Source organism: Lissotriton helveticus, chromosome 2_1 (assembly GCF_964261635.1).
Source record: "Lissotriton helveticus chromosome 2_1, aLisHel1.1, whole genome shotgun sequence".
In the NCBI taxonomy this organism is placed as follows: domain Eukaryota; kingdom Metazoa; phylum Chordata; class Amphibia; order Caudata; family Salamandridae; genus Lissotriton; species Lissotriton helveticus.
The window spans coordinates 287,691,210-287,709,191 of NC_136059.1; the positions used below are offsets into that span (position 1 = coordinate 287,691,210).

A 17,982-nucleotide genomic window follows, 5' to 3' on the forward strand; every position below is an offset into this window, starting at 1 on the left:
AGGCATTTCAAGTTGCCTGTAGGGTGGTTATTTTCCTATGGGAACATGACTTAAACATATATTCCAGCAAATATCACAGGTGGACCATGTGTCTTTACTAGATTAAGTCTGCTGATGTTTCCGTTAGATCTAACATCTCATGCTCGAACTATACGAGAAGCTGTTCAGCTTAACGAACATTGTAACTCTGAATTGCATTTATTATCAAAATCAGAATACATTAGTTTAGCTGCTTCAATAGTAGGTATTCCAGGCCTAGCAATTTATAACTCTAGAGCTGTTAGTGAATAGCATGTCTTATGGTGAAAAATAAATCATACATCGATTGCTTTAACAGAATTTTTATTAAACGTGCGAGGTGCCCGGAAAGCAATATTAGAATAGAGCCGCCATTGACTATTTGCTTTTAAAACAGGATCATGGATGTTCAGATTTTGAAGGAATGTGTTGCTTTACCCTTTCAGATCATCCTAAATCAATCAGTCCCACATTGATGCTTTACACAAGTTGGCTGAAGATGTCAAGCAGGATGTCGAAAAAGGGGGTTGGGATTGATTGCTTGGGTGGTTGCCAGATTTTGGTAAACTTCGCTCTATTATAGGTGGCTTAGCATTAGCGATATGTATTCTAGTATCATTATGTTGCTGTATTCAGTGTGTACCTAATCTCTTATCTATGCTGCGTTCCCAGGTAGTTGGTTTTAGACCAATATGTTATAGTAGTCATTGGTCAAGGGGTGGACCGTTGTAAATCATTGCTATTAGATTTCTTGATATATGCTGATGGTGATAGTCGATGGTCATGGGATGGAATGTAGTGAATGTGCCACTCTTGTGGTTGAGTATCCCATGATGACCGTCAACTACCACCGTCTTAAACTGACTTTAGCGTGTTATTTTATTCTAGCCTTAATGTAGAACGGCTCTACATATGCCTGCTTAATGAGAGCCGTTACGGAGTAGAACAGGACATTTCGATGCGAGCTCTTATTATTGGCTTTGACATGGCCTCATGTCAGTATTACTCTCTGACTTTATCTTGCTTCACGGCAGTGCTTGCTATTGGCTTAAACATGGCCTCATGTCATCTTGCTTTCTAACTTTGCTATACTTTAAGCTTCTCTGTGTGCATGGCAGCATTTTCATAACTGACGCCATGTTCTGTGCTCGCACTTAGCTGGAAAGAGGGAAGGGCATGTTTTTCGTTCCTCGTGTGTTTTATACTCTTCACTTGTTTTTCGCACCTCACTGACCAGAGTGAACTGGATATTATCTGTGGAATGTGCAACTCTGCCTCGAAGTCAAAATACAGAGGCTTGGCCAGCCACTGTCTTGGCCTTGAAAGAGACTGGTACGAGCCAACTCGGATTTTTCTAATGAAGAGGCGGCGAGACTTTCTAAAAGCTTCACTTCACGTCAGTAATGGTATTAAAGCTGGGAGCCTCCGCGGACCAGATGGAAGTTCACCACAGAATAGACGTATTGCTGTGGGTTGGTGATGGGACTTGAGTCCTGACTAAACTCCTGCCTGAACTGCAGAAACAAACTTCCCTCAGCTTGAATGGGCAAGGATGTTGCAGTAGAGTCAGTCGGTGAGGTGTTCCTAACCAGTTCTATTCTATTTCTATTCTATTCTTTGCTAGTCTGCTATATGTACATACCGCATTCTATTTTGACCGTTTATTTCAATTGTCCTTTTGATACTTGGGAGTCTACCATGACTGATCTATTCGGTCTACCTTTTGAACTATTGTATTAATAGACATATGTGTTATATTCCATACATTTGGATTGGTTTTCTTACCTCGCCTTAGGGTAGTGCTGGGTCTTGCCTTGGCCTAAGGGGTTGTTGCAGTTAGGGTCTGTCCTTTTTGCGAAAAGCAAATTCATGACAGTTCTCCATCCAGGCTGCATTACAGCCTGGGTGGAGACCATGCCCAGGTTCCCTCTGCCTGTCTGAGCGCTGAACTACGGTACTCAAACCAATCAGAACGCTGCATTGCAGCGTTATGATTGGCTTACGGGAGCCAATCACAGCGCTGCGTTGAATTGTTGGGATCGGCTATGGGGAACCTAGTGCTTGCTGCTTTGGCCGGGAGAGACAAGGGACGCGGAGTAGAGATGCTGCAAACACGCAAGTTTTTTTTTTTTTTTTTACAGCCCTCTCCCTCCACTCTGACCCGTCCTCTCTCCCCCCCCCCCCCCCCCCCCACCCCCCTCTGTATCGGTTCCGGACACCACTGGGTAAGAGCCGGAAAAGTAAACATAACTAAAAGGAATTGAAAAACCGTCACAAAGGGAGAAAGCAGGTCCCTGGAAGAGTGGGATAAGGGGCAGGAAGTATCGGGTAGTAGATTGAAGAGGCACGAGGGAATAAAGACTAATCAGTCTTGGTATTGGGTGCACCAACATTTAATTCCACCGGCTGATGACTTCTGAGCAGAGATTTGGTCACTGGGACTCTTTCTTTTACAATTTAAGCACTGGTTAAATCTGTGCCTCCATTTTTTCCTCCAATGTTTGACTTAAGGTTTTGAGGGAAGAAAGCTCCTTCATGAATCATTTTTCGGGTCTGGCATTCCAAGAAGATCAAAGATCCTCAAGAAGAACAAGGTGTTGAAAGCATTAGTGAGGGACCCTTATCGTGAAGCAGACAAGCTTATCAGATAGGGCAGTAGACGCTCCAAGGATGTCTTGCAATGCAGTAATAACAAGGTTTTCTAAGCACATGCATAACCCATAGTCATCTTCCTAGAAACCTGTGCAAACTAAGCCAGTGTAATCATGATTAATGGGATCGCTCAGTGTTCAATCAAAGGCAGCTAAAGATAACTGACCTGCTTCCTAGGAATCAAGGATCACATAAAACATGTGCCTAGTAGAATGGGGTCTGCCAATGATAGTATGGTAAAATGCAAAGATCTAAACCTGGAGATAAGGCAATTCAATATTAAGGCAGCAATCCACAGCATCCAGTCTCGTGATCCCATAGATGTTGCTTACGTTCACCTTGAAGAAGTCACCTGCGCGATGCCTTAGGCAGGGCTGCTAAGAGATGTGAGGCCCTTGAATAACAAATCTGAATAGCTCATCCATTGACCTAATCTGACTCATGTGCAACATTTTGAAAAATATCACATAGTCAATTTACATATGACTCCAGATTTGATATTTTCAGTCCAAATTACCAAAAGGTATACATTTGCTAACATTAATTTCTATGATTACTGAAATTCAAATTAATAATTGTATTGTATTGTATTGTAATTGCATTTATAGTGCTTACTACCCCAGACGAGGTGTCGAAGCACTTTTTCGGCAAGTAGCGCGCTACTCCGGGACCCATAGAGGATTAGTGTTGAATTAGTATAGTGAAACATGCAAGTACATTTTAAGTGATGGATGGGTTAGTCAGTTATTTGGAATGATAGCAGAAGGATAGAGGAGGAAAAAAGGTTTGTATTTATATAGCGCTTGTTACCCCTGATGGGGTGTTGAAGCACACTACTCCGGAAGCCCATAAAGGATTAGTGTTGGAATTAGTATGGTGAAATACGGTCCGAGCGCCAAGATATTCCTGGCTATTTAACCTGTGGAGGACAGAATGCTGCTGTATACATGACTCACTAGCAACAGTCCGGTGATTTGGGTAGAGCCTTACAGTGAGCTAGTTATTCATCTTTAGCAGTCTCGGTGTCAGCCTGAGACGCTGACAGAAGAGAAGAGGTCAGAAATCCAGAAAAGCAAAACATATCAACTGAAATGCAACACACATCAAGCTTCTTATAAATAGAAAGCTCTTACAAAGGCTTGATTACAATAAGTCTCAGAAGCTGGTCGAGGTTTTACAAAATTACCTCAACAAATATTTTAAAAACCATTGTCGATAGATTCCTGTGATACTCTGGGGGAACGGACATCGAAATGAATACGTCTTTTTGCTGGAGTGTAGTTTGAATATGAATAAGAGGCAAATGTGCTGGGGGCAGGATAACGATTGATTATTAATGTTGTATATATACATTGAGATACTACAATATTTCTGTACTTCCAGACATCCAGCGTTTTGTGATGCAAGTAGGTTTTGGAAGGACTAGCGTTGGGACATACCATATACTGTGACTTTTATTGAATACGTCATTTAATTTCATTGAACCCTACGTTGCTGGTATGACACTTTGAAGAATGCAAATACCACACGGTGACTGGGTGTGAATTGATACATAATTAGAACTATGCAAGTACCCAGGATTCCTTATGTTACACAATCTGTGCACCTTCCTTACAATCACTACTCTCTCTAGACATTTAGTGCTGGGATTCTTATGTAGGTATGGGATGTGAGTGGAACTCCTATTTCCGGTTCAGAACTGCTCAGCGACTCAAATTCACGTAACACTCCGGTTTAAGGAACAACAGTGCGCAAAGCAAATTAACATTAAAATGTGGAAACCAACTGTAAGCTAGAAGCTGCTTAAGAAACAGAGTAGCCTCTGTTTATACATCAATGCATATTCTTCCACCATTGCATACACTGTGACAGGGGCTAATCATGTCCTTTTGTCACAGATGACCAACATGTGGTTGAAACGCGTGTTCTGCCTCATGGGATGTGGTTCTTAACAGGTGCTTCCTTTTTACGCATAACGTTTTGATGAGGGCGTTTGAGGGCCTTCATCTGCTTCATTTCTGTAGGTGGCAAAACATGAAGCCAAGTCAACACTATGCAGAGGTTTCAGGGACCCTGTTCAGAAGATTTTAGACCCTGTGTTGTTTCTGGCAGGAGTGGTGCTGCAGTCACGGTGGTCTAAAAAAAGGCGGCAGCCTCATTCCGACAGACGTTTTCCAGAACAAAGATTTGGATTCTCTCACTAAACGAAGATGCTTCGAATAATAACAGAAAGCAGCATGTAAACACTCTACACATCAGCATAGTTAAATGCAGCAACATCACAGGCTTGAAAGCTGCCCGTACCTTGCATAAAGAAGGAGCTGGGAAAAGTGCTGGATGCAGGTTTTGAAGATGGGTAGCCCGGCGAGTCCCTGTTGTAATCCGCAGTACTTGCTGATGGAGCATAAACCTACAAGGAAAGCGAAGAGCAGATTTAGTATGGTTCACTGCCAATGAACACTGTAGTACAACAACCTTCAGTATGAAAATCCTCACTCAGTGTTGTTATTCCCTCAACCCCATCACCCCCTCAACCACCAACTTCGGGACTGTTTAAAGGCTCAAGTGAGTCCAAGTCCAAAGGAGTCGGTATCAATATAGAATGTGTTTCAGCATTACGTGGTCCATTCTATTTCACCCCCACAATGTCTACGGCCACATAACCTAGCAGTACAATGTGCAACGGCTGAATGATCAATCGAAACATTCCAGAGCATTAGCCATGTGTGCAGCACTGCTTCATGTTTTCCTATCCGTGCAGTTAAATATCAGGGGTAGATCGGTGAGAATTTGTTTTCGTAGTCTCTACGATCACAAGAGAGCCTTCCTATCTATATTAACTCATCCCTACAGAAGCCATGATTGCAACAATGGAGCCTCGACTACTTTCAACATTTGGTTATACCATGTTTGCTGATAAAAGCAACTGGTTAACGAGCCTCCAGTAGGTATTAACCATCTTATCTCACTATGAGGGTCTGAACCCCACTCAGCTCTACTGTTCCCATTTTTTATTTTATGGGATATCCCATTTTTTGGCCACTGCAGATACAAACTCTTTCCAAAATATACATAATTTAGAATGTTTCCAACATATATGCACAGGGCATCACCACCTTCCCCACACAGCCTATAACACCTTCGATCAGCTTTTGATGATTAGATTGTCCTGGCATACTGAGTAACAGGATAAGAGTGGTATATAATAGTCTTCAGTGCAGCCATGGGGCACTGTAATGTGGCATTACAGCGTCAGGTCCTATGGCTGTGGCCAGCTGGGGACGCCGACGTTCAGCCATCCACAGTTGGAAAGTCAAAAGCATTGCTCCTGTGATATCTTCATCTGTTTTAAGTGTGTTATTTATTTATTTATTTAGAAAGTTTTATGGAGCGCGAACTAGATCTCTGCGGATATCAGAGCGCTTTACAAGCAGTGAAAATGTATACAAAAACAGTACACAATAGCAGTATATATCAAGCAGTAGGAGATATAAAACATAATACAGCAGTAAACAGTACAGAAAATACAGATATGTGTGGATAAAGTGTGCATAAATAAAACAGACAAGAGAGGTAGATCAAAAGCTGAATCCTAAGATGCGCTAAATCTTGTCTCTGATATAGAGAAAGGTGCGGGCCGAGAGAGCCAACGTGCCATGTAGATTGTCTGTTTGCATCTATATAGGTCGTGAATGTCAGAGAGGCACATGTGAATTTTTCCATGAGAATCGCCTTTACCTCCTTTTTGAACAGTGCAGTAGATGTGGTAAGTCTGGTTTCTGTTATGTTTCTACATTTTCTGTTTTGATATACTGGAATACCCGAAACTAGAATCTTTACCAGAGTCTGTGATGCTGGACATCCTGTAGTAACACACTACATTTTCAGCAATACACTACTCTGGCGTATGACGTTGTGCCCTTCCAACCAAAACCTACACCTTCCACAACACACTGCTTTTAACTACAAGCAAGACTGCAGGCGGGACAACCAGAAACTACAGCTCATAAGAATTACTGTACTCAGGAGATTAAATTACCAAAGAGTTTCAAAGCCACAGTGAAGCAACACCCAATCCGAGCCAGGGCCTGGAGGAGGGGCTGAAATAGATGTGTGCTCTCATATAAGTCATCAAGGATGTGGGCCAGCAGAACAACAGCTTTAAACGCAACAGTGTCTTTGTTGCTTAGATTCGCCTTGCGCTTAATGTTCCAGTGCTGATCCCCTGCAAATGTTTGATGATGCTTTTTTATCATCTGTTCCACATACACATTGCCATTTTCCCAACAGACCCAGGGTTATGCTTCTCCAGCCTGCTTTAGCTTGTTGCGGCCTTCCGAGGAAGTGGAAAAGACAGCTTCTGGACTGTTGCTTTCCCGTGTTTTGGCTTGGTGCAGTGCCACAGCTGTGCGCTGCATATTTGTCTTCATCACCATGAGATTTCTGTCCCTGTGTTGTTACTCAATTACATAGTTTATATTTTTTTAACTAAGTTGTTCAAGCTCTGGGTTAAACCTTAGCAAGCTATACTTCATCTCTTGACCGTCTTTCACGAGTAACCCTTAAGTTCTCCAATTCTTCTTTAATACAGGTGTCCCCTCTGCTTTGTTATCTATCCTATTTCTCCCACAGTTTGAAGCCTGGTTTTCCATAAGGGCCTGCTTCTCTTTGTTGAGTGGCAGTTTGGGATCCTGAGCTTTATAGGTTTCTTGCTTGCTCACTGCTTGGGTTTGAGGTTTGTCTTCTAAGTTACATTATATTGCAGTCTTGTAAGACTCGGACATAGAACAGTCAAACCCCCTCCCCCCCGCCCCCTCTCTCCCAACCATTCTATGCGCCCAGTACTATCCCTTCAGCTCTAAGTAATTTGTGCAAGAAACCATTTATGAACTAGACACAAATCTTACCTTTGAGCACTCTCTTGCTCATAGTAGCATAGGTTGTGCGTCGCAGAGTATACACTGTGGTGCTAAACAAACTTTTCTCGCCTGACTAATGCTAGTAATATTGGTTGGTACCTTAGCCAGAGAGACCTCCCAGTCCCACTCACGACACAACCAGTCGCCCTTGACATATGGAGCAAAACAAAGGAACTGTAGTGAAGTTTTATGAGGCCGAAACATCAATGGAGAAATAAATGTTCTGTTGCACCCACATATCACGAGACCCCGACACACAGTCAGAATGTTCAAATAATTGGAAATAAGGTCACTTCGGCTGTGTGGTGGTGTGCATATCAAAAATGATGTACTCCGTGCCTCACAAAGGTTGAGAACACTGTGGAATGCACTCAAAATGCCAACTCCAAGGTAGATGTGCAGTGCTCAGCCAATGTATAGTGCTGCAGTCGGTCAACTTGTTTGTGTGAGTCCTAGCATCAAGAGACCACCGACAAATTATATGCGCAGAGGGAAGTGCAGTGTAAAAAAATTTTTTTTTTAAATCACAGTGTAAGAAAGTGCAAGCAAAATACAAATACAATACAACATAGTATTAATTGTGGGAAGTAAGTCTAAGTGGGAGATTTATAGATGCGCGGCTCATACCCGGTAAGAATTATGTCATTTACTTATACACAGAATACACTTCGTGTATGAGGCCTTTCTTATTGGTCATGGCAAAGGGTGGAAGTCAGAGAGGTTAATCATTATCTTGCCAAAAGCCAAGATGACATGGAGAAAATCACATCGGTAACACAAGCAATGGACTTAACATACCTAGGGGGGAGTAGGAAAAAGTGTGTGTGGGCACAGCACTTCTCAGAGACTGATACTTTATTAGCTTTCAGGTGATCTTGGTCAGATTTTCTTGGAAGTTTGCGGAGAGGCACCTAAACCTGATCTTTAAACCTGGCAGAGAGTTAAACGTTTATCTTAAGGTAATGAAATGGAAACATTGGCCGTGGTAGACTGCCAGAGAAGAACAGACATATTCACTATGATTCAACTTTTCATTTTCATACGTCCTGACATTTTATGGTGGTAAATGTTCCGTCATGTTAGGAACATATTTGAGCAGAATGGATTAGCCCACGACAGAGGGAGTAGGGTGGTTGTAAACGTAACAAAATAACTCCTTCCTTGCTGTGCTGCCAAAATGATAACCATGCCAAGACAGGAGGCTGTATTGCAGTAGGGAAATACATTTTAATGAATTATGTTTTACCATTTATGTCACTTCTTATAACCAGGCATACTTTCAGAATCAATGGGTTTTGGGGGGTCTATATACATTATAATATGTTATGTAAATGTTTGTACTATGTCATTCTTGGTGTGAAGGGCAATATGCAGAAATCATTTAAATAAAATGCCAAATTCTCGTATGACAGAATACCCTGCAGACTGCCGCCTCTATGCTCACCAATAAATAACAAAGAATCCATTTGGGAGTACTGTTATTAGCCCTGAGAGATAACCTGGTCCATGATGTAGGTACAAAGCATAAAAAACAAAGAAGGGGTTCTTCGTCTCTCAGGATAAGGCTCAATTCAAGTCAGACCCTCTAAATGAGGGTGCAATAGTGAAAACCTGAGCAGGAGCTTGGCAGGCCTGCCTAAGGGAACTAATAGGTCAGTGTTTCTCATGTTTCCCAATCTTCAGGTACAGTGACAATGGGACTTCTAAAACAAACACATCCTAAAGACTTTAGAGTGAGCAGGGCAATATCGGAATAAGCCCACGTGTTGGCCTCATTTAAGTAACTGGAAGGTCAGACTGTGTAAGCAATAAAGAAATTAAGCAGACTGATATGAGGGGACATACATTTTCTAAAGCTGTGGTATGCTGCGAACCATGCAGCTTAATATGAAACCAAACTTGGATTCTTAAATCCGGCTGCACATCCCTATACATTTGCTCCAACATGAAACGCAAAGTTAATACTTTATCGAAACTGAATTATGTTTCCAAAGAAATCCTCCGGAGGCAGATCTAACACATGCTAGAAGGTGTGAAGGTTTAAGGCTTTTGGGCACGGCGCATCTAGCAGGTAGGAGGCCAATGAGTGAGTGTGCAGCCGCAAGCGAGGTTGTGCTATCGAACAATGTACAAGGTTTCGCACAGAGCATCGGAGGACTTGTAATTCTCATTTGTTTCTTCAGGTGCTTCACTCAGGGCAGCAGAGCACACATGGATCCTATTTGTTTGTCTTTGTTTATTCTAACTGGGTCTTCTTCTCGCCTTACTCTAGGTGGTCTGTTCGGGGTCAGCCGCCCACCCCTGTACTGGCAGGCACAACATGGCCCTCCCTCGTGGGTCAGAAGGTTCCAGCTATGGGTCAGGGAGGGGAACTAATGTAAAACACACCCTGGCTGTGCCTGGAGGGTGTCTGCGGTGATTCACACTCCATGTTAGAGGTAGTCTTTTCCTCTTCCCTTGATTGAAATCTGTATGGAGGGGACAAACGCAGACTGATCCAACCTTTGAAAGCACGACTGGTGGCTCTCAGCAATGGGAGTGATTATTGTATCAATGCCCCAGATCGCCAGTGTCCAGACGCTATTCTGTTTTTAAAGTCTGCGTGTATTATGCAGTTCCAATTGCTATATACAATGATACCTGTTCTATCACATTGTACTCAGTCATTCTACGACATGTGCTAAAATATGACATTTCACAACCCAATTGAAATCAGTCTATATGCACTTAATTTTCCTTTAATGCTCAATGTAAAAGGTACCCACTGAGACATGTCGCAAGCTGCGATGACGTAATACTGCATCGTGTAATGCTGGACCAATCTTTTCTGAAGCCTTACTGGAATCTATACTATTCTCGACAGGGCAGACTCCAAAACAAATAAAGACTAACCTCAGGAACACAAAAATAGTAACTTCAATATCCCTGTCAGTGCGCAGAAAAACATACGGTTCACACAAGACAATGTATGTGGTATCAATCTACTTGCGACACCTAGAACTTTCTCCAAGACTCCTTAGTATGAAACTGCATCTTGTGACTCGAGCAAAATCAGACAAAACACAAATTTGCGGAAAAGAATCTTGTCTGATGCACATCTCTTTAACGCTTTCGTGCATGAACCAGATCATAGTAGACACTACAACACCCCGCTCAATTAATACAGCCCGGTTTTCCTGTTTGTTCTACGGTGCAGACTGGAGTATAAAAACCACAGGTCGGACTCATCAGAGAACACCGATACAGCCAAGTTCAAGCTCCTCCTCGCTACACATTAAGCTGAATGATGCACATTCTCCAAAATTGCCTAACTATTGTTCTGTTTAAATTGTCTTTCATAAGGGGACTGAATTATGTCAGATTCGCATACACCTTTCGATCTATACTTTCAGGAAAGTTCTTATCCAGTACAAAATTTGTTCAGCATCTAAGAACCTGGTCCTCAGGTTCTGGGATCTGCAATTGGGAAGGTACCACCAAAAAGGACGAAGTGGGAATAATAAAAAAAAAAGGGAAAACATACCAGGACTAGAGCGTGGCTACTTACTCTAGCAGAAAAACGGACGCTTTACCTCCAGGATAGAGTCCCATTGTTGTCTGCGGAGGAATACACAGTCCATACTGTAACATAGAATTCTTGATTTTATTTCAGCATACTTGGGTAGACCATGGATAAAAGAAATGGAGAAACTGGGAAGGTGGTCACAAGCTGAGAACATGTGAACAAAAAATGTGCATTGTAAACGCTATATTTTATAAAATGTTTCCTCTTCAGTGCACAACATTATAGAATGGACTCTTCAAAAGGGAAATGCGATCAGTTCAAAAATTCTAAAGGACTCACTTGTAAAAATTTGGAACACATTAAAAAGAACATCTTTTATCACTTACTGTATCTCACTTTCTCAAAGAAAGCTTAAAAGAAGCTGATGTTAGAAATGTGGTTTTAGCAACAAAATGGTTAGCTTTGTCTGGGGAGGCAAATCGCGATGGGTGGTACGGGAGACTCTATTCCGTCCCACTGCGGATGGTGGGTTGGGATTACCCGATGTTAAATATATCCTGGCTGACCAGCTTCATCACTTCCTAGATTAGAACCACGATCCCAACGGTAAACTCTGTGTGCAGAATGAACAGGCCTTCTCTCCACCCCCCCGGAGGGTCTCTTGTGGCTACCTACATCACCCTAGGCCCATGACCTATCATTTCTCCCATTGACCTCCACTCTCCTATCCTACTGGCAATACGTCTATGGGAGATGTATGTTCCCAATTTACCCCTTCCCTCTTACACCCTTGGCTATTAACTCAGAACCCACCCCCCCAGCACGGTTCATCCTGACTCCTTTTGTTGGGACAGCGGACAATCCCCTCGGTTGAGGGATGTCTACAGTGAAAGGGTCTTACAAACCAACGAGGGTCTAATCATGAAATACAGCTTGCTTAGGCAGAACGCTTATAGGACTTGGCAATCATCACACTGTGCTGGACGCTCCCCTGTCCGCCTCGTCATGCTAAGGGAAGATGCACCCATTGAATCCTTATATCTCACCAATGTCAGACACAAAGCCTAACGTGGCTCTATTACTACATTCTTAACCTCACTACACCAAAGAAACACACCTATGTGAAACAACTGGAAAGAGAATTAGTCGCAGACATTATAGACGAAACTTGGGGGACGATTTGGCAGAGAGCTTTCAAATCTTCTAATTGCCTCTGACACAAAGAGAACGCTTACAAAAGCCTCACATGTTGGTATTTGACACAAGTGCGTCTGCATACAATGTTTGGGAGCTCAGAGCTATGTTGAAAGCGGTGCGGGGAGCAGGGCACTTACTTTCATGGACACATGGTGGACATGCAAGAGTGTGCAAACATTTTGGAATGAGGCCTTATTTTCGATATATTCCATCACTAATATTTCACTGCCATGAAATCCACTCTTGGCTCTCCTGGGTGATCTGGAAGCGGATAAAGCTCTTTTCTCCATCCACTACATCAGGGCAACTTCTTTCTCACTTTTTTTCTGTCAGCATTGCGACAATGTGGAAGCAACCTCAGGCACCCTCGTTAAACATGTGGTGGAGAAGTGTATGGAACTTCTATGACATGGAGAAGCTCACTGCCATTGTGAGGGACATGGCGGCATACATCTAACAATGTCCAAAACACTACGGGTCTCAGGTCTTTGGGTGATGTCCCTCTTCAACACAGAGGGTGACCCGGCCTGACTGTCATGACTGACATGCTTATTATCAATAAGACACATTCTGGATGTGTTGGTGATTTCCATTACTGTGCATTTTTGCATGAACTGTAATATTTAAATATGGCTGGTGATGAACTTTATTAAACCTCTTGAATTGGGGAACAATGTTGGACCTTGCTGGCTTAACTCGGTTATGCAATTTAGGGGCATGGACTTGTGCCAATGTCCTCCTGATATATGTCTTCAATGCTGTATGTGATGACTATGCAATGTGTGTAATGCTACTTTAAACCAAAAAGCTGAATAAAGTTGCTTGAAAAAAAAGAAATGTAGTTTAAGGACTCAAGTTGACATTCGTTAGAAATACAGTGGTTACTGTGACTAAGTGAAAAATGGTATGGCAACACTGGTGCCAAGTCCCCCTTCTAGAAACAGGAACATATACGCACATAATTACCCAACAGGTAATAACTAATTGCAATTTTACATATTGCATTTATGTGCTGATCAAAATGCACAATAGGTGCACAGGTGCTTTCTATGCTTATTATGAGAAATGTATTACAGATGTCAAATTATCTTAATTTTTGCCAAATCCCACCTATTAATACAGTTTTGGCTCTATTAACTTGGATTTTTTTTAACTTCTCTAAACCCAAATGTCAAATGAATGAGTGGACCTCTTGACTTTGAGTGCACCAACATGTTGTGAGACAGTGAGCTGGGATTAGAATCGGTGACCTGCAGGTTGCACATATTATTAGAGAAAAGTGTTAGGCTCAACGTTATTACCAAGTGGCTAGAATCAATAACATGAGCCACTGTAAACTTATTACTAGCCTTTTAGGAGATCCCTATGACATTCATGTGTAATACTAAGGGCTGGTCTGTCACTGGATTGGTGCTTGGCTGATAAGTGAATAAAAGAGGGCTCTGGCCAGGTGTTACCTAACATTTGCCTGCAACAGGGTTGGCCTTTTTGAAGTTAATTAAGTTCCTGGGCACAGCCCAGATGGTCCTCTTGCCAGAAGAACAAACACCTCCTCACAAAAAGGCGTTTCTCTTAGCTCTGCGAACAAGTTCACACCGTATCATGGGGCTTTTAAGCTCCTGAGTGAAAGTTGGAAACTCAGGCTTCTAAAGGCTTTAGGTAGGAATCAGATGATTTTCCTAAAGTTCCAGTACTAAAATATTTATTACAAATCAGACTTTACTAGTGAATTGGGCTTGTAATAAATATTTTTAAAACTCCATGAATGAACTTCATAGGTGTTTCTTATGTAGAGATAATACTAATAAACTTAATATAGTATCCAAATGCTTTTCGATGGAACAGCTAACCCTGGTGCAGTGAAAACATATTTCGATTTTCACTGCAAGGACATATTTAACTTAAACAAGTCCTACTTATTAACACGATGCACCCTCTCTTATGGGTATTAAAGCATATTTAGGAGTGACTTATTAATTTTAACACGAGGATTTACCTTGTTAAAAGGGGTCATTTTGAAAGGTCAAATTCGCAGTTTAAACTTGCACAGCCAGGTTGCTATGGAAGGCCTCCAGTATGTTTTGCATTGTCACTGTAGTGCTGGCACAATGTGTGCTGAAGTATACTAGTGACAATTTTTCGTACAGATCATGGGTACACTTAGTATCATATACAAGGGATTTATAGCCAAGTTAAATATGTTAATTGGCTGTAAACCAATGTGTTGTGTTTTTAGGGGTCAGAGCACATATACTGGTCAGTGCACCATCAATTTACTGGTGGCAAGCCTGCAGTCATGTATGTACTGCCATTGTAGTGGGTGGCACAAGGAGTACTGCAGTCCAACAGTGACATTTAACTTACAGGCCCTGGGTACACTTAGTGCCATATACTAAGGAGCGATAGGTACGTTAAATATATCAATTTTTACGTTTTAAGGGGGTCAGATCATGTGCACTAGGGCCTAGTTAACAGTTCCAGTGCACAGTCAAAAAAACAAACCACTCTATGACACTCTACTCCATTCCTTGGAAGAGGTGTGGCACCGTGGCCAGGGCGACTGACGTTGGAATCTGGAGCTCACGGTTTGATCCCCGGCACCAGCGGCAGGTCAGCCCAGCACCAAGTGACTCTGGGCAATAGCTTGCTTAATCTTCCCGATGGCCCCCAGTGCCGGGATGCCTTCGGGTAGCTTTTCGCGCTTTACAAATACGGGATTTTACATTCCACTCTACTTGATTCTATGTTACTCCACTCAACGCCACTCCACGACACTTTACTCAACAACACCCCACTCTACTCTGCTACTCCACTCAACAAGAGTAAATGCCCCTCTACTATGCACTAGTCTACTCCACGACACTACTCCACTTTATGTCCCTCCACTCTACGGCATTCTATGCCACTCTACGGCATTCCATGTCACTCTCCTCTACGCCAATAACTTTTAGATATGCTGAACAGCAGTAACGCTGGTGTTCAACATGACTAAAACATATTGGCGAAGCCTATAGGTCTTGCACAGGCAAGACTTATTGGCTTTGACAATTCTTGTTTTAGAGGGGTAATGCTGCGGCAGTATTCTCACCTCCCTCCACTGCATTTCCAACCTCAAATGTTTCTAAACCGGCATTCCCACTCACTCTACTGTGTTCAGCCCCTATATCTTTACAAATTACTTAGTAGACCATTCGACAATCTTGGATGTTTCCCTCGGGACTGCCACTAACAAGGCATGTAGGTCAAGCCTCCAGAATAGGACGTGCTACTCCAGATATGGCCAAAAATGCTTTAGAAGTTTAATACACATTATTTGTTTCTGTTGATCACACCTCTCCCAGTGTACCACGTCACCGCCTCACTCTCAAAACTGCATAGTCACTCTGTTCGGCTGCAAGAGCTATTCTGTACCTCTCCAATGACTGACCCGAATTCTACTTGTAACCTACCACCATGGCAGACATTCTAAGACGCATCATTTTTCCTTCTCCTTCCAATGCATCAGACCTGTTCGCAACTGTAATGCATCCCTTAGCATCAATGACCAAGGAGTTAAAAAAATGTGCCGTAGTTTTGATCGTCATTGAGCCGAGCTTCCATAGCCAGCTCTATGCCCACTGAGACAACGCCTGTGCCATGCACAAGCAGCCTCTGTGCCAACATAAGCTACTGTCTTTTACGCAGCTGTGAACAAAGAACCTGCTATCTTTGCTCTATGTTCAATCCTGCATAGAACAACCTCGTAGGTGAACCCAGTGACCATATACATATTTCGGTTGTCCCTGTTCCTTGGGGGAAACAATGCGTAAGCTCTCTGCCTTTGTCCTTTTAAACCTATGCTTTCCTACGTTGACCAGCTCCGGGGTTGCAGCAGGAGGCCCTGGAAGCTCCATCCCAGTTCTCTAATGCGGCCCACATGCGGCAGGCAGCGACTGCGAATCTGGAAACAATGAAAAGAGCAGTCCTTTGAGCAAAGCACATAGCCAACTCAAGAGTGGGAAGGGGCCGGAAGAAAAACCCACCCATCCACCTCCCCCGGCGCTTATTCTAGCAACCTGCAATTGCAACAACGAAAAGCAGATGTCAGCTCTTCCAGATTTTTCTCATAGGACAAACACGCAAAAGGCCCAGGGCCTGGAGTTGCCATCAAATGGTAATTGATCCAATATGAGCCGCAGAACAGAAAGGCTCATGTGAACAGATCCCGCGACCCCACGAGAGGGATGGAGCTGCAGGTCCCGCTGAGCCGCTAAGTGCAAAACAAGTGCACACAGCGCGGCAGCCACCTGTACGACCAGGGTATCGGGGAGGCCGCTGGGGACGGAGGAGGTGAAAGGCCACGCAGGGCTAATGAAAATGGCTGGGAAATGAAAGCAGGTGCAAAAGTGATCAAAAGCCTCGCAAAGTTTGGGTCCTCCCAAATTTGTAGTACGTGCTCCAAGAAAACATCTGTTCCTCTGAAGGATGAATGAAAACAATAATTAGAGCAATGCTCAAGTAACACTGTGCAGGCGTGCCAAAACTATAAAAGGCAGTGGTCTGTCAGCTTTCAAGAACGTTCCAAGTATCCCGATTCGAGTGCACCAAGAGTTACTGATTTTATAACGCCATGATAGTCCGTCAGACCCCCCTTTAAACTGGCTGTTTAACATCAAATGGCTTTTAAGATGCATGGTGGCGAGATCTGATTTTCGGTAAAATGTTGACCTGCAGTTGGAGTACCGCACGACCGAGACTCGGCAGGACGGCCCTGCGCGGCCACTGTCCACGAGTGTCACATTCCAGCGTAGCACGGTGCGAGGCCAGCTGACAATAAGCTTATTTAAAGGTCACACTACATGTCGATATGCAAAAACAAAATTATGTGTAAAAGGCCAAATTCCAAAAGCGTAAAACCAAATACCAATGGATGTTTATGTGAAGACATCTCAATCAATCATGAATCTGATTTATAAAGTGCCGCTAATCACCCGATAGGGTATCTAGGCGCTTGCAGACCCCGGAGGCTTATTCAAAAAGCCAGGTCTTCGGGGCCATCTAAATCAGCAATTAAGCATTACAGGTTTAAAAACAACAAAACTATCAGACCCGAATAGATTTGTACATATAGATTGGCAGCTTGTTCCAAATTACAACAAATTGTACCTTACCCTCAAAACCCACAGCCCTGAAATACAGATAGTTAACACAGCGAGTCAGCCATTATTAAAGCACTTTCTTTGACAAAAATTGCTTTACACACTGACGATTTGTGAAAAATGCAAGATTAAACAGCTCAGAAATGTACTTAAATTTGTCAGCTATCTTATACTATAGACTATAACAACTTTGAAGTAATAATCCAAATGCAAATATGTACAGCCATATCACAAAGATTCAGACAAAACACTGCGCCAACAGTCTATCCAGTAACTGGCATAGGATTTGTTTTCTTTTTGCTGGGAGGTAGGGCAGTCTCTGCAGCTGGTCCTATGTTATTGGAAGTTTGATGCGAGCAGATATTCCCTCAATAAAATAATAGAATTCTGAACTGAAGCATTGGTTCCAATCCAACTCACTAACCTTGGTTATCAGATGACCTGTAGCCAAGACTACTGGACGAGACACAGACATATTGCGCCACCGTTCACCAGTGTACATCCCTAATTACTGACATATATGAATGGTGTTTCCCATGTCTGATCAGCTAGC

At 42.8% G+C, this 17,982-nt stretch overlaps 1 protein-coding gene across 26 annotated transcripts in view; it reads right to left on the reverse strand.

Moving 5' to 3' along the window:
* The window catches only part of TCF4 (transcription factor 4), a 990,735-nt gene that overhangs the window by 151,759 nt on the left and 820,994 nt on the right, over positions 1 to 17,982 (reverse strand). For all 26 annotated transcript variants that reach the window (XM_078674839.1, XM_078674835.1, XM_078674838.1 and 23 more), the window contains one exon: positions 4,975 to 5,080. In XM_078674839.1, the coding sequence (XP_078530965.1) occupies positions 4,975 to 5,080 (106 nt within the window). The remainder of the gene's footprint in view (positions 1 to 4,974; positions 5,081 to 17,982) is intronic.